Source organism: Erythrolamprus reginae, chromosome 3 (assembly GCF_031021105.1).
Source record: "Erythrolamprus reginae isolate rEryReg1 chromosome 3, rEryReg1.hap1, whole genome shotgun sequence".
NCBI lineage: Eukaryota > Metazoa > Chordata > Lepidosauria > Squamata > Dipsadidae > Erythrolamprus > Erythrolamprus reginae.
In genome coordinates this window covers 82,994,473-83,021,647 of record NC_091952.1, presented here as the reverse complement: position 1 = coordinate 83,021,647, position 27,175 = coordinate 82,994,473, and the positions used below count along the sequence as shown (strand labels likewise).

General features: G+C 36.4%; 1 protein-coding gene across 5 annotated transcripts in view; it reads right to left on the bottom strand.

Moving 5' to 3' along the window:
- The window catches only part of NFIA (nuclear factor I A), a 418,929-nt gene that overhangs the window by 42,808 nt on the left and 348,946 nt on the right, over positions 1 to 27,175 (bottom strand). For 3 of the 5 annotated variants that reach the window (XM_070746027.1, XM_070746032.1, XM_070746028.1), the window contains 3 exons: positions 19,492 to 19,620; positions 5,672 to 5,850; positions 2,091 to 2,256 (listed from right to left, as the gene is read on the bottom strand). In XM_070746027.1, the coding sequence (XP_070602128.1) occupies positions 2,091 to 2,256; positions 5,672 to 5,850; positions 19,492 to 19,620 (474 nt within the window). The remainder of the gene's footprint in view (positions 1 to 2,090; positions 2,257 to 5,671; positions 5,851 to 19,491; positions 19,621 to 27,175) is intronic. The other 2 variants (XM_070746029.1, XM_070746030.1) reach the window with 1 other exon arrangement.

Genomic DNA, 27,175 nt, shown 5'->3' with positions numbered 1-27,175 from the left:
CGCTGAACCAGAAGTTCTAATTCATATACCAAAACATGTAACTTGTGACTTATGTTTCATTTTCTGTGACTCAGAGGGTAGTCTTAAAATTCCTTCTTTTTCTGAAATAATTATTACCCTCAAAGAAATATAGTCAACAAAGAATCCCAGTCAGTGTTAATCTAATATATCATGTGTTTTCATCTTTCCAGAGCATGATATGTATGATACAAGCACGTCTGCTATACTTATATGATTGGTGATAATATTTGATCTTCTACAGATGCTGTACTAAGAGGCGGACAAGAACCTGACAGAAGAAATATGAAAAATAATCCTCCAAAGCCAGCCAGTTCAACTGCTCACCTTGTTTTAATGTAGCCCTCCCTTAAGATTCATCTTCTACAGCATACCATTCATTTTTTCCAAATAATAATTTATCACCTATTTGTGATTGTGGGAAGCTCCCACTGGAGCTTTCAGGAGGCTAACTGTGAAACTGCCTACACTCATGTTTCAGATTCCATAGCTATATAAGTTATAAATCCCTGGGAGGATTAACAAATCCAGCAATCAGGAAATTTCAGTTTTATTTAATCTAGTTTAAATAAAAGTTTCAGGCACACAGCAGCTGTGACCCATCTTTTGAAATATTAAAAAAATATATCACAAAGGAGACAATTAAGAATACAAGTTGTTATGTTTCAACAAGCCTTTGTCTTACCAAGAAGAAGAAGAAAAAAGATGTGAAAATTCAGGTCATAGAATATGTTTTCTTCATACGATGCCCTGATTAGTAATTTTATTTTATTTTTACTTGTCAGAGTGGATAGCAATATTCTTTTTTTAATACAGCACTTGGAGCTCACAAAGCATTTTATATCATTACCTTACTTCAGCCAAATAGTCTGTCATGAGTGAGTAACACAAGTGGATCTGCTGAATCTACAAACTATCAACATTAGTGGTACTGATAGTAAAGGCTAAAAGGCCTTTAAATCTAGTTATCATTTTATTAATAGCCTGAATAAAGTGACTGTTACCTTCTTAATTACCAAGATGGGTACTTAACTTAATTCAGTGCTCTTTAAGTCTTTTTTTTATTAATATGTTTTTACCTCTTTCAGAGAAGAAAAAGTGGTTGTCTAAATGTGAAATATTTTTATTCTTACATATGCATCTAAACAGATTAGAGCATCAGTGTATGATATGGTATGTCAAAGTCTTAAGATTTCAAAGATGAGACTGCAGGTTATGTTTTTGCTCATTCATTTATTCATTTTTGTCTTCACACCGCTAAAAATGTTTTTTTTTCTTTTGCAATGAGTTAAAACAAGGAATATTACTGGGGACCCAAACAGCTAAATCACCATACACAATACAGCTTGCCTGTAGAGTTGTCACATTCCTTCTCTATGGTAAGGAAAAACAGGATGGCCCCAAAATGAGATCTTAAGACTTTTTGCTCAGTGATCCTTGCTTCTTGTGGATACTTTTAAAGATGTTTTCAAACTAATTTTAAATTAATAATATTTGTCTCAATATTTCCCCCCTTCTTTTAATAATACTGATGCAACGACTTATTATTAATTTCACCTCTTTTTATTCAACGTCAATAGGATTTTTGTGCTTCTGCTGCTCTCAGAGTTAAAATAAAGACCACAAAAAGAAATTCCCTCCCCTCTTTTGGAAGCTGTAAAGCATTAGCATTAGACCAGAAATGCATTCTGCTGATCAGTATAAAATATTAGAAAAATTGGTCCTAAGATGTTCTGCATTGTTGCAAATTATATACTGTAAAACAATTACAAATTTTGACAAGAAAAAGCTTATATACTTTTAATTGTAGGCATGTGATATTAATAAGAATCTGACATATTGTGCATATCAAATTGCTTGCAACTCTTCTCCCCTGAAAAAGGATACTATTTTGCAGAAATCTTCCATTGCTTATTTGCACAGTCATTTTCTCTCTCTCTCATTAAATCATTAGTTGATGTACTTATTGAGAGCAATGTTTTAAGTTAAGTTTCGTTTTGCAGAACTATGAAAACATAAATCCCTTTCCAACCCATGTCAGCCTCTTGTTTCCTCCTTCTGCCTGTACTTACTCGGTGATGTGGGAGAAGCGGCACCTCCTTCTGTCGACGTGGTTGGAGGCTTTGTGTCTGGCACTGGAAGAGGCACAGGCCTAGCCATTGGGGGAGGAGGCGGTGGTGGCAACATTGGGGTTGGAAGGAATGGATTGTGCACCTTGCCTTGGCTGCTACCATTGGGCTGTCAGATACAGAAGAAAAGTGAACCATTAATTGCCTCTGGAATATACATATATATACATAAATATACATGGCATAAACCTAATATGGCTAAATGGACAAGGAAAACTCAATAAAAAATCTAGTGGTCCACCACTGTATTAAAGAAGAATGCATACATCCAATTTATATTAAAAAATACCTGACAGAACATTTTATGAATTAAGGTAAATATACGTGCCCCAGGTGAGATCAAATTTGAGTCGGTCACCAGGACCAGATATTTACTTTCATTTATAATATCCAGACATCAAAGTAGCTGAAACAATGCATAAATAAAGCTCTATAATGCAGCTGCGAGAGCAATTATGGGCTTCTCTAAGTATGCCCATATTACTCCAACACTCGGCAGTCTGCATTGGCTGCCGATCAGTTTCCGGTCACAATTCAAAGTGTTGGTTATGACCTATAAAGCCCTTCATGGCACCGGACCAGAATATCTTCGGGACCGCCTCCTGCTGCACGAATCCCAGCGACCGGTTAGGTCCCACAGACTCGGCCTTCTTCGGGTCCCGTTGACTAAACAATGTCGTCTGGCGGGACCCAGGGGAAGAGCCTTCTCTGTGGGGGCTCCGACCCTGTGGAACCAGCTCCCCCCTGAGATTAGGATTGCCCCCCCTCCCTGCCTTTCGTAAACTCCTAAAAACCCACCTCTGTCGTCAGGCATGGGGGAACTAAAACATCTCCCCCTTGCCCATGTAGTTTTGCCGTTTGATTGATTGACTGTGTGCCTGTTTTTTATATATATTGGGATTGTTTTATGAATTTTTTTAAAACTTAAAATTGTAATTAGATTGGTGGGCATTGGATTTGTTACTATGTACTGTTTTTATTATTGTTGTGAGCCGCCCCGAGTTTGCGGAGAGGGGCGGCATATAAATCCAATAAAGCTAATCTAACCTAATCTAATCTAATCTAATCTATAAATCAAAGATAACACATGGTGATTCTCTGTTGTAACTTCCATACTGTTAATACCTTCTTAAGAAATTATACAATATAGCTGGTAGTTATTTTTCCTTCCACACTTTGTGGTTCTATGAATACAACTCTGAGGTGTGGATCTAAAACACTAACATCCATGTATTTTTTATTATATGTAGATTACAAATTGAGTACTAAAAGCAAGGAAAATTCTGCTATCAGAAATGTAATGAATAAAAATAACTATGGCCTTCATTATTCTTCACTTTGTACTCTACTGTGAGACAACCAAATATTATTTTAGATAAGGCTATACACCGGTGGTAGTCATTTGTCCATATAAATGGAATGTTATTCTAGTAACTTGAAGATAATTGTTAAATTTAACAACAACCTAAGATAATTCAACCAAAATTTTGGAACACTGTTTAATTTTTCAGAGATAAGGAAAAAAGATAAAAGCTCCTAGGAATAACAGACCATAAAAATATCTACTTTTATCTTTCTGAGTTCAAGTACTGGTCAAGTAAATCTCAAATGCTACAAGAAAGCCATTTAAAAAGGTAAATGTGGCTGATTTAAAACAGCTGTTTTGATTATTTTTTCTACAGAAATAATTAATAAAAATTACTATTGTTCTATATTTTGGATTAACCTTGGAAATCCAGAAATCAGGTCAAAACAAAATAAATAATTACCTTATGGGATCATGTTAATTGACACTCTTTCTGAATAAAAATGGGAAGCTCAAATCATATATACCATATTGTATGGAATGCAAAATCAAGACCATCAAATAGAAACATAGAAGTCTGACGGCAGAAAAAGACCTCATGGTCCATCTAGACTGCCCTTATACTATTTTCTGTATTTTATCTTAGGATGGATATATGTTTATCCCAGGCATGTTTAAATTCAATGAAGTCAATTTACTCATTGCTAACTATTCTTTGGCAATGATAAGATACTCTATAAAGCTGAAAATTGCTGTGGATAAGCAATGATTGCAACATGGGGTATAATAACAATAATACAAATACAAGCAACAGAATAGCGTTTGATGCCAATGGGAAGATGTTGGAATACTGTATACACAAATAGGAGTGTCCATATGGAGAGCAAAAAGTCAAGATGATCATCATAATTGTGTGAATGAAACCCCACTCTTTCAATATTTTTGATAATGTTGCATGAATAGCAATAGCATTTAGACTTATATACTGCTTCATAGTGCTTTACAGCCAACTCTAAGTGGTTTATAGAGTCAGCATATATTGCCCCCAACAATCTGGGTCCTCATTTTACCAACCTTGGAAGGATGGAAGGCTGAGTCAACCTTGAGCCTACTGAGATTTGATCTGCCAAATTGCTGATAGCCAGTGATCAGCAGAAGTAGCTTGCAGTACTGCACTCTAACCAGTGCACCACCAAGGCTCTGAATGCACAGAGGGTAGAGGTCTTGACTATTTTAGCATCCTCCAGCCCTCACACCATGGATGCCATTGTATGCATATATATATCAATCAATGTTTCTCAACGTCAACAGCTTTAATATATGTGTAGTTCAATTTACAGAAATTTTAGCTGGAGATTTCTGGGATTTGAAGTCCACATATCTGAAAAGTTACTGAGACTGAGAAACACTGATATCAATGTTCTCACCTTCCCTGCACATGCTAATTCATAATGTGATACATCAGACAGCAGAGAAACATCTTGGTCTGCCATTACTCAACTGAGAAATAACCGTAGACTTTTCTACTGGACATGTGCTATAATTAGCATATAAAGTGTTAAAGTATATGTATGTACAGGTAGTTCTCATATTATAACAATTCACTAAGTGACCATTCAAAATTATCACAGCATTGGAAAAAAGGGGCCTTAGTGCTGTTTTTCACAGTTATAACCTTTGCATCAATGCCATGATTATGTGATTAAAATTCTTATGTTTGTCAAATGGTTCATATTTGTGACCATTGCTGTATCCCAAGGTCATGTGATCACCTTCTGGCAAAAAAGGTCAATGGAACCAGATTCGCTTAACAACTGGTTTATTAACTTATCAACTGCAATGATTCAGTTAAAAACTGTGGCAAGAAAGGTGGTAAAATGGGGCAAAATTCACTTAAGAAACTTGCTTCACAACAAAAAATTGAGGCTCAATTGTGGTCCTAAGTCAAGGACTACTTGTGGCCCTAATTACTTACATCAAAATTTAGCAGATTTCATTACTGGCAAAAATTGATTAAATTCTAGTATGTAGAAGGTTATCAATTATAGGCACAAGGTAGCCAAATAAAGACAACTTAAATTATCTTAACTCCCATCATAATCATCATGATTATGATGGGAGTTAATAATGATTTTCTTATACGTACACATTTGTTTATATCATTTCATGGTTATAGAAACAAAACTTCTAGGAAAAAAAGTAGAAACAGCTTCCTTACATTTAGGAACCCCACCTGTCCAGCCTGCTGACCAGCATCCGGGCAGACAAGTTGGACAAACTCTTTCAGAGTCTCCTGAGGATGATAGCGAATTGCTGGGTGTGAGAAGTATGGCCCAGGCTGTTGAATAATGGGTGATGTTGGAAAATGAAGAGTCGATGGTGTTGCGTGTGGACTTGCTATAAGAAAGAAAAGCAAAATACATTATAAAGAATATATTTTGGGAACCTGATAGCAAAAAAAGTATCTGATTTTATGCTTTTTTTTTTTTAAGAAAAAGTTTTTTATTACATATATACACATTTACACAAACAAAATGAATGGTATACATCGTAGATTGAAACAATGCCAAATCAACACATATCGACAAACAAAACAAACAAACAAAAAGGAACAAACAAAAATAATTCTTATATTATAGTTACTTATTTAAGTACATTAAACAATAATAGCAAAACCAATTAACATATAGCATAATATATAGTATTTGTACTTAAATTCCCTTTAGGGGGTAAGTTATAAATCATTTTTGTATTTTTAAATTATTTTCTGGTGAAGTGTGTCATAACCTCAGTATCTACCGCTGATTTTATGCTTTTTAAATACTGCTTTATTATGTAACCTTAAAACAAGTTTTCTGAAATGCATATATCCTAAAGTACAGAACTGATGTCTAGCAGTGATTTTCATAATATGTCAAGTAAATTCTGCTTTACTTCAAGCAGAAAGGCAGAGTGTAAATACAGCCAGATTTTAAAATGTCTCTTCTGCATTTTTAGTGGTCATCATTTATAAAGGAATCAGCAGTCCTTGGTAAAAGTGACGACTATTCATTACCTTAAGAGCCTTTCTAATGAATCCAGCAATAAAAAATGTATCTGGGAGATTACAGTTGATTTAATTGACATTCTGCATAATTCTGGTTTGCACACGGGGAGCAGTTTCACTTCGAGCTATAAATGGGCAGTAAAGTAACTCTGATGCTCTTGCAGCTTTATTTAATGCCACATTTTCAGTTCAGTAGCAGAATAATATTATTTTTATACAATTTGCATTCTTGTACCCCAAACATTCGAACTTTTATCTGGTATGTGAGAAACAAATAAGCATGTGCCTGGATAACTTTTAGGAATACTGCTTCGAGGAGGATAAAGTGCATTCATATCAGGGGTTGAAACACAGAAAGCAGCCCAGAAACTGTTTTGAATTGCCCCAGGAGAGCAAAAGTGTTTGCTGTCAATTATGAATTTGGAAGAAAAACCTAAATATTGTACTCTTAAAGTTCCAGTGGTGTCATTGAATGGCTTAATATTGGGCCATATGCAATAAGAAAGATGTCCTTGGAGTCAAATTTTAGTTGCAATACAAGTGAGCACCCTAAGAGCTGCCACAATATCATGAGGCCAGTGGGTAGCCTATTCCTGGTTCTTTAACTCCCTCCTCCCAATATATACAAATAACTACCTGTCCACATGCTTCCTCCATCTCTTCAACTGTGCTGCTTATTTAAATAGTTAGGAAAAAACTATAAAGTCTTTGTTAAGTCAGCTATGTTGAAAAAACAATTGCTGCCAACCTGCCTTCCATTGAGGACCTGTATACTGCACGAGTCAAAAAGAGGGCGGGGAAAATATTTACTGACCCCTCACAACCTGGACACAAATTGTTTCAACTCCTACCCTCAAAACGTCACTACAGAGCACTGCACACCAAGACAACTAGACACAAGAACAGTTTTTTTCTGAACGCCATCACTCTACTAAACAAATAATTCCCTCAACACTGTCAGACTTCCTACTAAATCTGCACTACTATTCTACTAGTTTTTCTCATCATTCCTATCACCTATTTCCTCCCATGTTGACTGTATGACTGTAACTTGTTGCTTATATCCTAAGATTTTTATTAATATTGCTTCTTCATTGCTTATTTGACCCCTATGACAATCATTAAGTGTTGTACCTCATGATTCTTGACAAATGTATATTTTATTTTATGTACGCTGAGAGCATATGCACCAAGACAAATTCCTTGTGTGTCCAATCACACTTGGCTAATAAAATTCTATTCTATTCTATTTCTAGAAGCATAATTTATTAGTCTGCAATTTTTAAAAATAATCTGAGGACAACTGATTTATATTGGGAAAGTATTTAGGGTTAAAGGAAGTTTAAAACAATCTAGATCAGGACTGTCAAACTCCCAAAAAAGTCCCAATACATCACATGGTGCCATCATGATGACATGGGTTTGACACCCCTGATTTAATGTTTTCTATAATGCTAGAACAGGAAAAAATAAGCCCCTTTCTTTTGGTCATCTCAGTGCAGCTGATGGCTAAAATAAACCTACTCACCTCAAAGCCTAATGGGAAAAGTTCTGACACATGGATTCATCCACTTAGAAAGAATACTAGTTTAAAGTAAGATCTCTTCTGATTTGAGCTTGGCTCCTAGTAAGGTCATGCATATTTAATGCAGTTATGCTGGCAACCTAAACACTTAGTGGTGCCTTTTTCCAGGGTGAATTTTAGTTGCCCAGTCACCTACAGTCTTGTTATTCCCAGGAGTGTCCCCATTCCTGTCCTAATCATGGGCAAGCACTGATTAGCTTCTAAATCTAGGCAAAATTAGGCAGGTGCTGCCACCTGTTCAGACCAGAATGTTTTTAAGGAATCAAAACAATGCTCTATTAGCATTATTTTGTTAAAAAAAACAATTTCAATTAAGAAAGCTGGTGTTAAAAAGTACTTTAAACAACACTGAAATTAATTCCTCCTGATATTTCTCTCTCTTTTTTTAGATGCTTCAGCGCACTGTGATCCGAAACATCACTTCTACTATTTTTGACAATGCAAAAGACAGTTCAAATTACGCAAGATATAGCCCACTCTTTATTCTGCCAAAGCACTTGTTTTCAGAAATGATTGTATTAGAGTATTAATTAGCTAAGCCACCATACTGGCTGAAGTCAAATGCTTTTAAATCTAGGCAACAGCTGTGTTGATTGGGAACAAGAAGAGATTTTTAAATAAGGAATGCTAGAAAATGTTAAGAGTTTTTGAAAGAAATTTGAACTACATATAATACAATTGAAGAGGTAGGGAAGAGAAATCTGAATAAATCGCTTTAAAAATTTGGTGGCAATCCAGGAATATTGAAATCAATGGGAAATATTCCACTTTTAGCTCAACGTGAAACTACAGCCAACCAACAATAAAAATCTAAGAATAAAAACTTGTAAAAACTGTTTAGTTCTTTAATTTTACTCAAATTGAACTGTTTAAATAAAACATTCACATCTGTTTTAGCAATTCCAAAAAGCCAACCTTAGAATTTCCGGTCATTGAATGTAATTTCTCATACATTGAATTCAGAAGAGATAATGTAAATAAAAGATTTAGAATTTATCTCATAGGAAGGCTGCTTTTCCTTCCTGTGTATGTTTTCATATACACACGTGCACATACAAATATGTCACATACAGGCATTTAAGGGAGGGGGAAAGGAAATACTAGAATTGATTTCAGCTGAATATGACCCTAAGTTGACAAGCTGAGAAAACTCAACACTACACAAAAGGTTTGTTTTGATTTTCTCTATTCTTGTTTTCCTTTGAGAAGCCTTTAATGATGGGAAAGCTGAAAGGCAAGTGAAGAAGATGACTAGCTGCAAAGTAGATGAAATTGATTACACTGGCAATAAATTGGAAGACCTGAAGAATTGGTTTCGTAAAATATCATATAGTTTATAACTGAAGATGTCCAAATCCAGTCCACTTTAATTCTCTAATGCCTGAGGTCTTAATGTGTAGTCAATCATTTAATCTTTCAACTACACTGCTCAAAAAAATAAAGGGAACACTTAAACAACACAATATAACTCCAAGTAAATCAAACTTCTGTGAAATCAAACTGTCCACTTAGGAAGCAACACTGATTGACAATCAATTTCACATGTTGTTGTGCACATTCATCTTTGTACAGAACTTTGTACAGAACAAAGTATTCAATGAGAATATTTCATTCATTCAGATCTAGGGTGTGTTATTTGAGTGTTCCCTTTATTTTTTTGAGAGTATATATTGAGTTGTTTCATATTCATGTTTCTTACATTCCACTTTTCCATTATGATCTGTCTTTGCAAGTCATTTTTAGAACTACAGTGTTCCCTTGACTTTTGCGGGGGATACGTTCCAAGACCGCCCGCGAAAGTCAAATTTCCGCAAAGTAGAGATGCTCCCTTCCTTCCTTTCTTCATGCCCCTCCCTCCTCCATTCCTGGTTTTACTTATTCCCAGAACCCGCAGGGGTAACAGGGCGGCAAGCTGGGGGCTTTGCTGCGCTCGCTGTGGCAGCAGGCGGTAGTAAAGCTCAGCTTCAAGTGGAGCGTATCAACGCTCCGAAAATTAAAGGGGAGGAATTGGGAAGCTGGGGTGGAAGCTGAGCTTTTATTTGAAGAAGCAGGATGGCTGGGGTGGTGGTGGTGGAGAAGGAGAGTTAAAATGCACAGTATTGAACATCGGGTGGCCCCGTAAAAACCTTGGTATACAAAAAAATCATGGAGTATTTTTTTTAATAATATTTTTTGAAAAACCGTGGTATAGATTTTTCGCAAATGTTGGACCCGCGAAAGTCACTACAATAATTAAATGATTCAATTTGTAAGTATACTTTTTTGCTTACAAAGTTAGGTCTGGCATTCATTTTTTTAAAAGGAATTTTTAAAAAGTGTTTCATTTTAACTTCTGAGTCATGTTGCATTCATAATTTGATAAAAAGTAAGGTTAGTCCCATAATTAAACACAGATGGTAACATCTGAAGTACAAATAGAAATCCTGGCGGGGGAGTGGGGGCTGTAGGAAATCTGCTTTGATACTCAAAATGGCATCTTAATGGAATTGATGAATCTGAATGATATATTGCTGTTACGTTATTAGAGGTCTACTTCCCAATTCAAATATCAGTGTTTCTCTTCCTTTTTGTTCTGGACATGGTAAGATGATACTACATAAACACTGTTAAAGCTATAGATGCATGGTACAGTAATTAATTTAATGTGATTTATGGTTCTGTCAATATGAGAAGTTGGAAATCCTGAATTCTGTATTTAAACATTATGGTGTATCTTAGTGAGTAGAGCTTTGAAGAGGATAGAGAAATTAGTGTAAAAAGAAATTGAGTACAAAACACTAGAGTTTATTACCCTGTATTTAAACAAAAGATATGAAAGTAAATACGCCCATCATGGAACAAGCTAAATACAGTAATGTAGTCAGGGAAGGATACTTTTTGTTATTATTTCAGAAATACATAAAATCTAATGAATGTATTCAAATGCTTCTCCTGTTCTGATTCAGTCTTTTTTTTAATAACAAGTTTAGAAATGAAGGGAAATGCTAACACAAACTAAAAAGAATATTAAAAAGATGAACACGGCCAAAAAAGAGAGAAAATATATATCTAATAAGATTTATAAAAATATCACTCCCTCCAAACAAGTAGAGATAACTTAACATTTTCCTGATATTTCAGTAAAAAGTCTCTTCTTTACATATCACAGCTCTTTATTCATAGGCAATTTTTTTTAAAAAAAAATTCAGTCCTAATAAGCAAATGTCCATTAAGAGCTACCAGGAATAATAACACATATATACTAATCATAATCAAATAAATCAGTTTTATATACTTTTCTTTCTGTTATATATAAACAAATCTTTAAAGCATTGTCATTTAGTCCTAGTAAAAAAAAATCATTTAAGAGCTACCAAAAACATGTTGTCCCACAACTGGATTACCTATCATTTTGTCTTTCTTTCCTCAGAAATTTTTCACCAGTTTAATATGATTCATTTATAAATCAAGGATAAGAAAGCTATCCATGTCTCTCTTGATTTATTATTTGTACGTCCCCTTTGATTATTAAGACATCAGCAAGTTTCATGTATAAATCACTTTTGTGGATTACACTTTTTTCTCATATCATTCTTATAACATGACATTTTTAAATCAACTTTCAAATTGCCCTCAATCTCTCTTTTGTACAATAAAATCTGCTCCTTTTCTGTCGTCCAGTTTAAATCTGTTTTTATAGTAGTAGACAACCTTAAGAATAATTTCTCAGTGTATTAGTCTCAAATATCCTTCCACAGTCAAATAACACTGTTCAATTGTATTAATATCTTCTTCAATTGTAATTTTTAGTTCTCTCTGGTTTTCTCTAGTCAACTTTCAAATTCTTCTTACCATATTTTCTTCTTTTAATCAAAACATTTTCCCACAGCAGAATTTCTTAGTTAGCTTCAAAATCTTTATTTGAACATTTGAAATAACCCACAACTAATATTATGTCTAGTTTCTTCATCTATTTATAATTTCCCAAAATCAACATCCTGGTCACCCGTTTAACTGTTTACACAAAAATAAAACACTTTATAAAGTCCTTAAATATGTATACAACTTCTTTCATCAAGTATAGGTGGAAATTAGAGCTCCTGACTATGACCATAGTTCCCTCTAAGCTGAGCAGTGAGCAATCGCTCACTTAAAAATCATCATCAACTCAGAGTTTTCCAAACCTGCCCAGAAGCCGAGAGGGAAGGAGAGAGAGAGGAAGAGAGAGAAACAGATAGAAAAAAGAGAGGAAGGAAAAGAAAAAGAAAAAGAATGGGAGTAAGGAAGAGAGAAAGAAAATAAAAATCTAGTTTGAAACTAGCTCAACTATTTAAGTGGCATTTTGATATTGATAGAGTTGCCCTATTATGAGCTCACTGTTATAGACACACAGTACAGTATTTTATTTTGAAATTCTCTGAGGCAAAACGGTGGGTTTTTTATTTGTTTGTTTGTTTGTTTGTCTATCTGTCTACCTACCTACCTATCTATTATTTCTGTGCCGCCCAGTCCTGAAAGGACTGCCGCTCAGACACTATACTTTTCCGCCCACCCCCCCAAAAAATTAGAGGGAACACTGACTATGACATCTCACATGCGAACAAGTTAACCTCACTACTAACGTGGGCAACCTCCTACCAACATCCCCTCATATTTCTTGGCGACCTAAACCTACCATATATTAACTGGTCCCTAAATAAATGCACAAAAGAACCTATTCACTCAACCCTCTACAATGCTATCACTAGTCTAGGGCTAGTGCAACTAGTTAATGACAACACCAGACTCAACAACTGCCTAGACTTCATCTTCTGCAACAGTTTACACTCAATTTATGGACTCCAAGTAAGACAACCCTTTTCTAAATGACCACAGCACAATCAACTTTTGCCTCAATGTACGTCCTCTCATAAACAACCCCAACTTTAAGAAGGCCAACTATGACAACATAGACTCTGACCTCTCATCTCTTGATTGGAACACAATATTCTCTGGCTGTATCACTGTAGATGACTATTACAATATATTTCTGCTTGAATACAGCTCACCATTATGGAATCCGCACTGCATAACAGACATTAATACAATTGAAGGAGTCCAGAAATACTTCACAAGAAGAGTCCTCTCCACTCCTCCTCACTCAACAAGTTACCTTACTCCTCTAGACTTCAATTACTATGTTTAGAAAATTTACAGCTACACTGCCTCCGAACTGATTTAACTGTTGTTCATAAAATCATACATCACAATGTAGCGATTACTTCACCTTTAACAACAACAACACAAGAGCACGCAATAGATACAAACTAAATGTAAATCGCTCCAAACTAAACTGCAGAAAATACGATTTCAGCAAAAGAGTGGTCAACACCTGGAATTCACTACTGGACTCTTGTTGTTTCTTCCCCCAATCCCAAAATCTTCAACCTTACATTATCTACAATAGATCTCTCCCCTTTTCTAAGGGGCGTGCATAAGTGCACCTATGTGCCTACCGTTCTTGACCTAATGTCTTTTTATTTATTTATTTATTTATTAGATTTGTATGCCGCTGCTCTCCGAAGGCTCTTTTCTATCTTTTTATCTTTTCTATCTCAACTTTATACTTACATTATGTTAAACATACTACAATACAATATTATATTTGTATGACAAATAAATAAAAATAAATAAATAAATTCACTATTATAATATAACTTTCCCTTTCCCTTCTGAAGGAAAGTTAACATCATGGGTGAAATTCAGCAGGTTCTGACATGTTCTGGAGAACGGGTAGCAGAAATTTTGAGTAGTTTGGAGAGCCGGCAAATACCACCTCAGGCTGGCCCCAGAGTGGCGTGGCAATGGAGATTTTGCAATATCCTTTCCCCAGAAGAGTGGAAGAGTGGGGATTTTGCAGTCTCCTTCCCCTGCCATGCTGACCAAAGCATGCCCATAGAACTGGTAGGGAAAAAATTGGAATTGCACCCCTGGTAACACCCCAAAAAGCCATTAACCAGCAATTTCCTAAAGTGGTTAATAAAGGAACTATGCAAACCTAAATGATATGGCTTCCCCCCGGTTTCCATAGATCTTAAAAAACCACTGGAGACTGCTGTCTTAGAGACTCCTTGCCGGGAACCTGTGTATGAAGTACTTGTGGGTGATCTTGGCCCCATCCTTGCTCAAGAAAGAATTCTGAGGAGCTCATTCATTCATCCGTTCCTCTTCCTCTTGCAGCCATTGGCTACCTTCTCCGCAGAGTGATCTTTAGCCCACCACTGCTTCCCCAAAGGTTGAATCAGTCTCATTTTTACAATACACTGAATCAAACTTTAAACCTAGGTTCCCTTTGCTAATCATCCTCATTCCACTCTCTGACCCTTTTCCCTCTGGGCATTTTTTGTCTCTTAAAGGGATTAAATAGCCACACCATCTTGTTGCTTTATCATGTCCTTGGTGGAGTAGCGTCTTAACATAATTTCTCATAGGAAGAAATTGTTAGCAGGATAATAAATTAACTCAGCATGGTGCCCCATACACATCTTATCCTTGTGCAAATTATTAGCGTAATAGAGCTTTTAGTTATGCATTTATCTAGAATTATTGAATGGTTGCACATAATGAATCTGAACACTGGGAATTCTTTACGAGATAATCTCAGTGGGTGGGCTTCATAGTTAATTTAGACTAGTAGTCTTTTAAACTGTTCACTTACATATAGATTAAATAAGCTACTTCTTTAAATATTTCCTGTGTCATAGGGCAACTCCTTAAAATCCAATAAAGGTAGTACTTTAATTATACGCTTCTTGACTTTTGTTTAGTTCCAGTTTTAATTATCTGCAAGCTTCTTGCTAACATGAGTGGCATTCAGGAGCAAGAATGTGCCACTCTAAATAGAAACCCTAAATAGCTAGTCAGGTTAGTTTAATGAATGAACTGCCCAACAGCTTTCAGAGTATCAACGTGTCTTTCATTGTTAATGCCTGAAATCCAGTGGAGAATGAAGCATCTGACTATTTATTTATTAATTAATTTTATTCCACATGTATTAATTCAAAGGTAACTCAAGCCTGGCAAATAATATATAATATTCCTTCTCCCTCCCACTTTCCCCATCACAACAACTCTGTGAGGAGGGTTGGGCTGTGAGAAAGTGGCTAGCTTTCATGTCTAAGGCAGGACTAGAACTCACAACCTCCTGGTTTCTAAGCCAGCACCTTAACTGCTACACCAAACTTTTATTTGAATATTGACAAACATAAAAAGAAAGAAAGACCCTTTTCATTCTGTTAATTCTAATTGAAAGCTTGATAATCTCGAATAGGTTTACACGAGTCTTTATTTGAAAACATAAAGGAATATTTGCATCATATATCATCTACTATGAGCAAGTCATTTCTAAACTACATAAGCTTATCTGACATCAGCTTTCTAACAGTTTAATTCACACATCTTGGTGTAGCAAAATCCTTTTATGAATGCATCTTTATCTATCTGATGTTTTCCAAAGGAGATAGTTTTAGAAAAGAATAGGTTAAAAATATTAGAGCCCTAACTGAAAGTTTAAGTTCATACAAAGTTCCTGGTGCTTGCCAGAGGGAAGTTCAAAAGTAATGTTAGAAAGAGGTAGTAAAAGCTTGGAACCAACTTCTAGCAGAGATAAAAGGTCAATCGTCAGTAACTAAGTTTAAACATGCTTAATGCAACATGAGTTCTCAGAGAGGGGCGGCATACAAATCTAATAAATAATAATAATAATAATTATTATTATTATTATTATTGTTGTTGTTGTTACATGATAACACATGTCCAACATCTGACAAAAATTAAATACATAAAAATGAACATGAATATAAAATTAAAATTAATTAATACATAAAATTAAAAGGAAAAAAACCCTGAGGGCAGACTCGATGGACCACTAGATACTCCCTATCAAGTATCTGGTGATCTGGAACTGGTTCAGAATGAAAGGGTTCATCTGAAGTTTATAGGCTTTTTTATAATTAGTGGAAGTGAGTCTATTCAACATTGAATGGAATTGGTGGCAATCACAGAAAAATGGACAGTTTATAAAAGTAAATGGATACCATTCAGAACCATACATGAATGTATAAATGAACACGTGGCCAGGCAAATGCATCCCTATAATATGTCATGGACACAAAGAACATGCTACAGCATAAACTTAAAAGCCAAAAACTTGCAAACATAGTTCTTGCAAAATAACCTCTTTACTTATTAATTCTCAATTTTTCCTCTTTCATTCCTAGATTCTTTTGTCATTTTATTGATACAATATATATTCAATACCTTTTTATTTCTTAAGGAGATTTATGGGTCAAATGAATACGGTGCCCGAGGCATTACGAGAAATATAGTTGATGCAGCACCCTGTTTTCATTTCTTGATTACAAGGATTTTTTTTTAAATGAGGAAGTCATATGGAGCAGGATGAGCAGTATATGACAGGTGCCAAGGAAAGTAACCATTGTGTTTTGTCCATTCCTCCTGTGCCATCCATATAACTATCTCTGTTTTTAGTTCTTATCTACTTGTGTTGAATAGTAATCATGGGGCTCTTCATAATTTAAGTCAACTGTCACTCCAAATCTAATTTATGGGTAGAATATAAATGCTAGAGTGGAATTCATTATGGTTGAAACTTCAGCTTGAATTTAAGGAACTCAATTTACCTGACAACATATTAAAACAGCAGCTATTGTTAGTAGTCTAAATATGTACTACAGGAGTTAGTATTGCCCCCTTCCTACAAGGACTCTAATGGATCTACCTAAAGTTTGATCAGAAAAGTCAAAGATGCAAAAACATAAATCCTACCTTGTTAAAATTTCTCGACAAGGTTTCACCTTATTCTTGTTCAACAATGACCTATGTTTAGATTTGCTGAATAAGAGAAGCAATGCAGACTAAATTCAGCCTTTCTTAATTGAATTGGGGGCCGAGAAATGCAGCTTAGGCAATAAAGGCTAGAGGTGAGTTTGTTCGATGCAGTTGCCTTTTGAAGTAAAAAGTGCTTTTTCAAAGCAGCGCTCTACAGAAAAGTGTAACAAGATTTTCCGTTCGATGCTTCTTTTTAAAATTAAGATTTTTCTTAGAGGCTAGCCGTCAAGAGCACTAATTCAAGGAATCTGGTCAAAGACAGATCCCTAATAAACTCATGAGAACTCAATGAATGTTTAGTATGCTCACATATTTGCAAAAATCAATGGGCTGCAGCAGTAATTATCTCAATTTATTAAATTCTTATGCCACCTATCACTAATATAGTGACTCAGAACTGTTTACAATATGATAGGAATGCTGGAAAGATTTTAGCAACATCATTTGACAGCTTAAAGTCCAACAGATTTCAGGGGGTAAAGTTTAGTCAATCCAAACAAGTTATTTCTTATCTGTGAAAGCTTATGATATCATGTATTTGTTAGTCTTTGAATTGCCATGGGACTGCTAGTTCCTCCCTGCCCCCAAATACACCGTTATTTTTTTTAAAAAAAACCTTGTCAACTTTTTCAAGATTAAGTGAGCTCCATATCTGGTTTGCATGCAGTGTCATATTAGCAATAGCAATCTTATGAAAGCAGTTCCTGTGTTGAGTGTCTAACTTGTTTAAATGAGACTCTGCCGTCAGCTGGTATACAGTTGAATATACTGCTAATGCAACTTTGATACTATGAATACCTAGCTATTATCACCAATTATCAAGGTTGTTTTTAAAGTGTATGTGGACTTCCCAGCAACTGGCTACATGATTAACAACCAATTAACTCCATCTAGCTCTCCAGCAGAATGTGATTTTGTTTTGAAAGCTATGAGAATTACTCAGCCAACTTCTATTGGGAGCTGAGCTTAAGGTTTATATTATAATCATTTACAACAAGTGTTTAAGAATTATACCTATACCTAATTACCTGAAAGAATTTCCACAATAAGAAGTCTGGGTAGACACATAAAACCAGCTTTAAGGAAAATAATATCTCAACTTTTCTTATTTTAAATGTTTTTGAATCCCAGTGATTTATGTATATACAATTTATATATTTGAAAAAAAAACAATACTTTAATATGAGGAAAATTATTTCACACATATCTATTTTACTTTGTCATTTTTAATGAGAATGTTTATCAAGAGTATGAATGTTTATCAAAAGATGTGTTACATACATACATAAGCAACAAATAAATAAATTTTCAAAGTGAAAAACTAACACTTTAAGCAAAAGGAAATCAAATGCATCTCATTTTTCTACTACAGTTTGTGCATGTTGGCAGTGCAACTTTTCCTTTATAAATTAAACTTTTGAAACTCTGCATCTAATTATTCAGTCCAAGGAAATCAAGTCAGTTGCTTTATTTTAAGCCATTAAATATTCTAACAAACAACAAAAACCAGACTACTATAAACCGGGGCCAAATTTGCATACGGTGTGGCCAGTGCGTGACACATCTGGTCCATGGGCTGCAATTTTGACACCCCTGCTATAAACCATTTAAAAAGACCCATAGTAATGATGTTAAAGATTCAGAGTTAACACTATTTATTAAAAATAAAATGACATCTAATGGACTGCTGAGGAGTTAAAGCTCTGTAGCTAAAGAACAGAATGCCACTTTTACTGAAGCATACGCATATACAGTGGTACCTTGTCTTACAAACTTAATTGGTTCCTGGACGAGGTTCTTAAGGTGAAAAGTTGGTAAGACGAAACAATGTTTCCCATAGGAATCAATGGAAAAGCGATTAATGTGTGCACGCCCAAAATTCACCCCTTTTGCCAGCCGAAGCATCTGTTTTTGCACTGCTGAGATTCCCCTGAGGCTCCCCTCCATGGGAAACCCCACCTCTGGACTTCCGTTGCCAGCGAAGCACCCGTTTTTGCGCTGCTGGATTCCCCTGCTGGGATACCCCTGCAGCATCACAAAAACACGGAAGTCCAGAGGTGGGGTTTCCCATGGAGGGGAGCCTCAGGGAAATCCCAGCAGTGCAAAAACGGGTGCTTCTCTGGCAACGGAAGTCCGGAGGCGGGGCATCCCAGCGGCGGCGGTGGTTTGTAAGGTGAAAATAGTTTGTAAGAAGAGGCAAAAAAATCTTAAACCCCGGGTTTGTATCTCGAAAAGTTTGTATGATGAGGCGTTTGTAAGACGAGGTATCACTGTATATACCTGTGTGTAAATATCTATCCACAAATACATGCCTATCTGTCCAAGCCATAAAGCTTCATTGATTAGCTAAAACCCCCTCCATTTTCTTCCTGAGACTTCCATGAAGCAACCTAAGCTAGATTCAAACAAGGAACAAAATTAACAAGCCTTTGTCTACTTTTGGTTTAAAAGCCACCACAAGAGGAATGTTCTTATATCCCAACCTGAGGACAAAGGTGCCATGGAACAAGTGCTCATGGACTCTTTGGTAAGGCCTCACCTCTGGGTCCTGTAATGACAGGTCGATGATGCTGGGTGAATGCCGTTCCAAGGGAGGAGGTCTGTGAAGGCGAGGGACTGCTGAAACCAGACTTCTCTGACTTCTTTAATGTAGTTGGCGATGGCAATCCTGGCAAGAATGATTGATACGTGCAATTTAATAATGCTAGCTCACAGAAAAAATGCCTATGCATTTGGAAACTAGGTGCGAAAGCAAATAGATAAACTTAAAGGACAAATTAAACTGCATACAACAGCAAGCTTACTTTTATTTATGACTGTCTTTGGGAACAATGGGCGGCTACCACCGAGGTAAAGAGAGGCACATTAAAATACAGCCGTATTTTTCTTTTTAAATCTCCGAGGGCAGGAACTGGCACCTCATTCATTATCACTCTTATCAAATCCCATCAATAAATGCTAGTCGGAGATGTGTTTGTGTTTTTAAGGGTCTGTTCTATCGTTCACTTCTCTCTAGTTTATGAACAGGTATTAAAAATGTCTCAGGGAAGTCAATAGAGTTCAGTAGTTTGGAACCTCTGTGATTAGACTGTGAGAATGAGTAAAGCTTCTCTCTCAAGTTCCTGCTTGTTTCATAGTCTCTGAGAATTTGGAGTAGTTTACAACAAATTGGGCAACAGAATAAAGGCTGCAAAAGATTCTGTAAAAAGCATTTCTGTGGTTGGAAACTTTCTGTGGGAATAACATTATTTTTGATTTTTTCTTTTAGTTGCTCCCAACTTTTTATTCAGTATACATCTTGTATCATTCCCGGCAACTATGTTTAACTAAGCTTCATTCCACCACATCTGAGGGTATTGGATTAGGAAGGGTTGTTCTGCATAGCAGGTTAAAAGGTCTTTTCCCAAGTCAATTTAGCATGCTGAAATTTGAACGTTGGTATACGTGAGTATGTTTATATATACAGTATCTATATATAAAATGTTTTTCAATTGAGTCACCTGCTATAACCAAATATGGGAGGGAGCATACTTTATTTCTTTATATGTGCTTTCTAAGTTTGAATATGTGTGTATAACATTTTTTTTTGATGATAATGAAAAGGAAGGGAGACTAGTATAGATTTATTTTGGAGCTCTACACACACCCTTATCGTGATTTGAACCTGTGGGGTCTGCCTTGCAAATCAGCAGCTTTAACCTCTAGACCAGTGTTTCCCAACCTTGGCAATTTGAAGATATTTGGACTTCGACTCCCAGAACTCCCCAGCCAGCATTCGCTGGTTGGGGAATTCTGGGAGTTGAAGTCCAAATATCTTCAAGTTGCCAAGGTTGGGAAACACTGCTCTAGACCACAGGATCTCCTCTGCTCAGGTTTGTACCAGGAAAGAGCCATGGGTTTTTTTATACATATATAGTTTGTTGGCTATAAAAATTTATCTGCCTTGTATATGGCCCCTGGAAGGACTGATAGGCAAAAAAGAAGTTGTGTGCTCCCTCCCATATTTGTGTATGTATTTAGGTATGTATTTAGGTATGTATGTATGTATGTATGTATGTATGTATGTATGTATGTATGTATGTACACACTCTGTTCTCTACTTAGTGTTGACTTCTAAAAAAAAATTATTGGAGGAACAAATTTTCTAAGATACTGAACATTTTAACATCACTTTAAATAAATCAACTTTAGTGTTATCAGAACCACAGTGCCTTGTACCAAGCCTGTTTGTTCATCTGTTCCAATATTTTATGTATGGACTGACAAGGAGACTTTACCAGAACATTGTACCTCCGGAACCGCCTGCTACCACACGAATCCCAGCGACCGATAAGGTCCCACAGAGTTGGCCTTCTCCGGGTCCCGTTGACTAAACAATGTCATCTGGCGGGCCCCAGGGGAAGAGCCTTCTCTGTGGCGGCCCCGGCCCTCTGAAACCAATTTCCCTGGAGATTAGAACTGCTCCCACCCTCCTTGTCTTCCGTAAACTACTCAAGACCCACCTATACCGCCAGGCATGGGGGATTTGAGACATCTTTTCCCCAGGCTCCTTATAATTTATGTTTGGTATGTATGTGTTGTCTGGTTTTAATATGATAGGGTTTTAGTTATTTCTTTTAATATTAGATTTGTGCCACTATAATATTGTTTTTACCATTGTTGTGAGCTGCCCCGAGTCTTCGGAGAGGGGCGGCATACAAATCTAATAAATTGAATTGAATTGAATTGAATTGTGAAAAATCACAGGAGAGAAAGGAGAACCAGTAAGACTGTCTTCCCCAATGCCCTCCTTGCACGTGGAATGACTGATGTATCACTATGCCTTATTTGTATGGAACAAATCTGTTCAGGAAATAATCAGCATTGAGAAGTAACTTATTATTATCTTGAACTGTTGTATAGCGTAACTTTACCATATAATCATCAGATGTAGAGAGCCACACAAAATATTAAGATGCATACCTAAAATGTAATGAAACCCAGGAGCAATTAGGTCCTACATCTTATCTACCTACCTACCTACCTACCTATCATCTATCTATCTATCATCCATATATCTACCTCTCTTCCTACCCAGCTATCATCAATCTACCCATGCAGCTCCAATTTCTAGACTTTCCAAGTGCAAAAATAATTTTGGGTGGCTTTGCAAACGCAACAATAGAGAAAAATCACACACCCTAGCCTAGCCCAATCACTCCAAAGAAATAATGGGGGGAAGACGACGCAATTTCCCTCTTCACCCTCAATCAAGAAAGATCTAGATTGGCCTGAAGGAGAAGACATATTTTTAGGGCTTAAAACAGATATGGTGGAGACTAATCAAATATTTGTGGAGATGCCATTCCAAAGGGCTGAGGTGGCACAGTGGGTAGAGTGCGGTAGTGCGGGTCACTAAAGCTGATTGCTAGATCTGCAGGTCAGTGGTTCAAATCTCATCACTGGCTTAAGGTTGACTCAGCCTTCCATCCTTCCGAGGTGGGTAAAATGAGGACCTGGATTATGGGGGCAATATGCTGGCTCAGTTAAAAAGTGCTATTGCTAACATGTTGTAAACCGCCCTGAGTCTAAGGAGAAGGGCGGCATTAAAAAAAAAATCAAAAGTAAATAAATACAGGCAACTTTTGGGTCCACCTAGTTGACATTGCTTAATTGTCAGGACCCAAAGCAAGGCAAATCTCTTTGATCATATAGAACAGCAGATAGTGTAAGAGACAGCATCTCTCAAGGAGCAAAGATCTATGCCACAAAACACTAGGTAGATTCAACTTCGTCATGAAGTTCTGCTGCACTTTATTATAAAGTTGCTTTAATGGAGTTAAGCCATTTAAAACTCACTGATCAGTGTTTTATTTCTAAACAGACATGCTTACGAGTTCACTTTAATGTCAGAAATTTTACTTTCACGTGAGCTTACATAGAAACATAGAAGACTGACGGCAGAAAAAGACCTCATGGTCCATCTAGTCTGCCCTTATACTATTTCCTGTATTTTATCTTACAATGGATATATGTTTATCCCAGGCATGTTTAAATTCAGTTACTGTGGATTTACCAACCACGTCTGCTGGAAGTTTGTTCCAAGGATCTACTACTCTTTCAGTAAAATAATATTTTCTCATGTTGCCTTTGATCATTCCCCCAACTAACTTCAGATTGTGTCCCCTTGTTCTTGTGTTCACTTTCCTATTAAAAACACTTCCCTCCTGAACAGCTTCACTGTGTTCAGGGAGGTTCAGTCTTATAAATAAATGTTCTTAACACTGCCGTCTTAATATGATCATAAATGACTATATTAGTTCAATTAAACTCGATATAATTAAGCTGAAATAAAATTTTGAATTACAGAAGTACAAGAATTATACTTTATAGTGTAAATAATGATCTGTTGGTGATTAGCCCTCAAACTGCTATCCTATGCAGATTTATCTGGTGGAAACAGAACTTCATACACTGGGATCTGCTTCTGAGAAAATAATTTCCCATTGCTTGTTTATAAGTTTGGAGGTCCCCACCAACACATAGTTTTATCGCATAGAATTTTATAAGAATTTCTAAGATAATGTATGTAAAGTCATAAGGAAATGCATATAGTATCAAATGCTAAATTATCAGTTTATTGCCTGTTTACTGTTGTTAGCCACAACCAATTTAACCTTTTGAAAGGGCATTTAGCATAAATGGCTCTGACTTCCGAGCAAACACATAGAAATGTTAAAATCTTCTTTAAGCTGGACTCAAAATCTGAGGAATGCATGGGCACATCCATGTAGTTTATTTGACAGCAATATACAAGAGATCTGTCACTGCCTAATTTGCCTTTTTTTAAATATACTGCACACAGATACAAAATGAAAAGACTAACACATCATTTTTGGTATCTCATAATAATATTTTGTCTGAAGGTGAAATCAAAAGTCTTAGTAAAATACAGATGAGAACCTGCATGGCAAGAATGAAAGCTTTAAGACTAATCTAAAATAAATGTTATTCTTCTAAAGTTATTCCAGACATTTGATAACGTCTTTTGTGAGAAATGGCTACATTAATAATTAGAAAAACACAAAACTGGGAGGCTATTTTAGTACCCCTTGTTTTGTTAAGGTTGCTGATATTTTTAAGCATGGTCTCTTTCATTTATTCATCTTGTTAATTTAAATCAGCATCTGGTTTAGTTTCACAGTCCACCCTCACTTAAACGTTTCTCTATCTGGGACAAACACTGCACATGACATTTTCATATGGAAATAAAACTTGGAATATTGACTGGAAAATCAGACTCATTTCAAAAAATAAGTAATTCCAAGAGGCTGAAAATTCAGCTAGCATATAAGGGATTCTGACATGTATATATGAAAAAATTATGTGATGAAACTAGAATAACAAAATAAAATCAAACTGTCTAATACGTTTTTTATTCAAAAGAATATTGTTCTACCTAAACTATAGATCGGAACAACTTGAGAGAAGCCCCGTTTAGCCCATAACAGGGAAAGAAATGCATGCAGATCAGATGGAGGCATATCCTCAAACCTTGTCTTTCTTTGGATGAGTAAGGCCTTACGTGAGGTATGACTAGATGTGACTAAATGCATTAGCAGCCTTTGTAGAATGAGATTATGGGATGATTTGATTTGATTTATTGGATTTGTATGCTGCCCCTCTCCGCAGACTCGGGGGGGGGGGCTCACAACAACAACAAAAACAATATATATTAACAAATCTAATAATTAAAAAATCTAAGATAACAATTACACATTTAAAATCTAAAAGCAAGAAACCCCAATATAACAAACATAGATACAGTCATATCATGTACTAGAACTACATAGGCAGGGGGAGATGTCTTAGTTCCCCCACGCTTGACGACAGAGGTGGGTTTTAAGGAGTTTACGAAAGGCAAGGAGGGTGGGGGCAATTCTAATCTCTGGGGGGAGTTGGTTCCAGAGGGCAGGGGCCACCACAGAGAAGGCTCTCCCCCTGGGCCCCGCCAAACGACATTGCTTTGTTGACGGGACCTGGAGAAGGCCCACTCTGTGGGACCTAACCGGTCGCTGGGATTCGTGCAGCAGAAGGCGGTCTCGTAGATACCCTGGTCTGGTGCCATGAAGGGCTTTATAGTTCATAACCAACACTTTGAATTGTGACCGGAAACTGATCAGCAACCAATGCAGACTGCGGAGTGTTGGTGTTACATGGGCATTTTTGGGAAAGCCCATGATTGCTCTCGCAGCTGCATTTTGCACGATCTGAAGTTTCCGAACATTTTTCAAAGGTAGCCCCATGTAGAGAGCATTACAGTAGTCGAGCCTATATATACTGCAATTTAGCCAAATAGAATTATGCTTTCTTTGTTGACATGAAAAAATTATGGATTAGATTGGGTTGGATCTGGAACTCAACTCAGATCTCAGAAATGTATATACTGCAATTCCAAACAGAGATATTGAAGACCAAAGATGTAAGTAATTTTGTGAAATGAGTGTTTCTTTTTCTTTTTAATTGCAAGGTGTTATTGTTACAATAACAATAACAATAGAAGACCTTGGAGGTCCAACCCCCAGTTTAGGCAGGAAACCCTACACTACTTCAGACAGATGGTTATCCAACATCTTCTTAAAAACTTCTAGTGTTGGAACATTCACAACTTCTGGAGGCAAGCTGTTCCACTGATTAATTGTTCTAACTGTCAGGAAATTTCTTCATGGTTCTAAATTGCTTCTCTCCTTGTTCAGTTTCCACCCATTGCTTCTTGTTCTACCCTCAGGTGATTTGGAAAATAGGTTAACTCCTTCTTTGTGGCAACCCCTGAGATATTGAAACACTGCTATCATGTGTCCCCTGATCCTTGTTTTCATTAAACTAGCCATGTCCAGTTCTTGCCACTGTACTTCATATGTTTTAGCCTCCAGTCCACTAATCATCTTTGTCGCTCTTCTCTGCACTTTTCTAGAGTCTCAATATCCTTTTTGTATTGTAGCAACCTAAACTGAATGTAGTATTCCAAGTGTGGCCTTAGCAAGGCCTTATAAAGTGGTATTAATACATCATATGATCTTGATTCTATCCCTTTGTTGATGCAGCCTAGAACTGTGTTGGCTTTTTTGGCAGATGCTGCACACTGCTGGCTCATTATTTAAACGGTTGTCCACTAGGACTCCAAGATCCCTCTCACAGTTACTACTGTTGAGCAATGAACATTTGCATTTTGTTTTTCTTGCCTAAATGTAGAACCTTACTTTTTTCACCCTTGAATTTCCTTTTGTTAGATAGTGCCTATTGTTCACGTTTTTCAAGTTCCTTCTGTATTTTGTGCCTATCTTCTGGAGTGTTGGCTATTCCTGCCAGTTTAGTGTCATCTGCAAATTTGATAAGTTCTCCATCTAGCCCCCCTGATGAAGATATTGAAGAGTACTGGGCCTAAAACAGAGACTTGGGGTACTCCACTGCATACATCCCTCCATGAAGATGTAGTTCCATTGAGCACTACATGTTGGTTAGCCAGTTTTGAATCCATATGGTAGTGTTGCTGTCCATCCCACATTTTTCTACTTTATTTAGTAGTAGGTTATGGTCTACTTTGTCAAAAGCCTTACTGAGATACAGGTAAACCACATTGACAGCATTCTCCTGGTCCAATAATTTTGTTACTTTGTCAAAGAATGCTATAAGTTTAGTCTGGCATGATCTGTTTTTGACAAAACCATGTTGGCTTTTGGTTATACTTTGTTTGCTTCTAGGTCTTCATTGATTCGTTGTTTGATCTTTTCCAAAATCTCCCCTGGTATTGAAGTCAGGCTGATAAGTCAGTAGTTTCCTGTTTTTTCCCCTTTCTTGAAGATGGGAACTACATCACCAGTCCTCTGGCAGTTCTCCAGTGCTCCAGGATCTTTGAAAGATAGAGTTCAGAGGTTCTGAGATCTCGTCTGCCAATTCCTTCAGAACCTTGGGGTATAATCCATTTCGTCCTGGTGATTTGAATTCATCTAGGGTAGACAGGTGTTTCTTTATCATTTTCTTCCCTATTTAAACTTGTGTCCCTAATATGTTATATACATGTTGATTTTGATAGGTTGGACTGTTTTTAGCTTTAGCTTTCCTCACTTTATCTCTACAGGTTCAGGCTATTTGCTATTTTTCTGTCTTTTTGTCTTGTTGTTCTATCAGTTCCTTTGAATTAATTAGATCACTTATTACTTTCCCTTTATGTACCTTTTTGATTA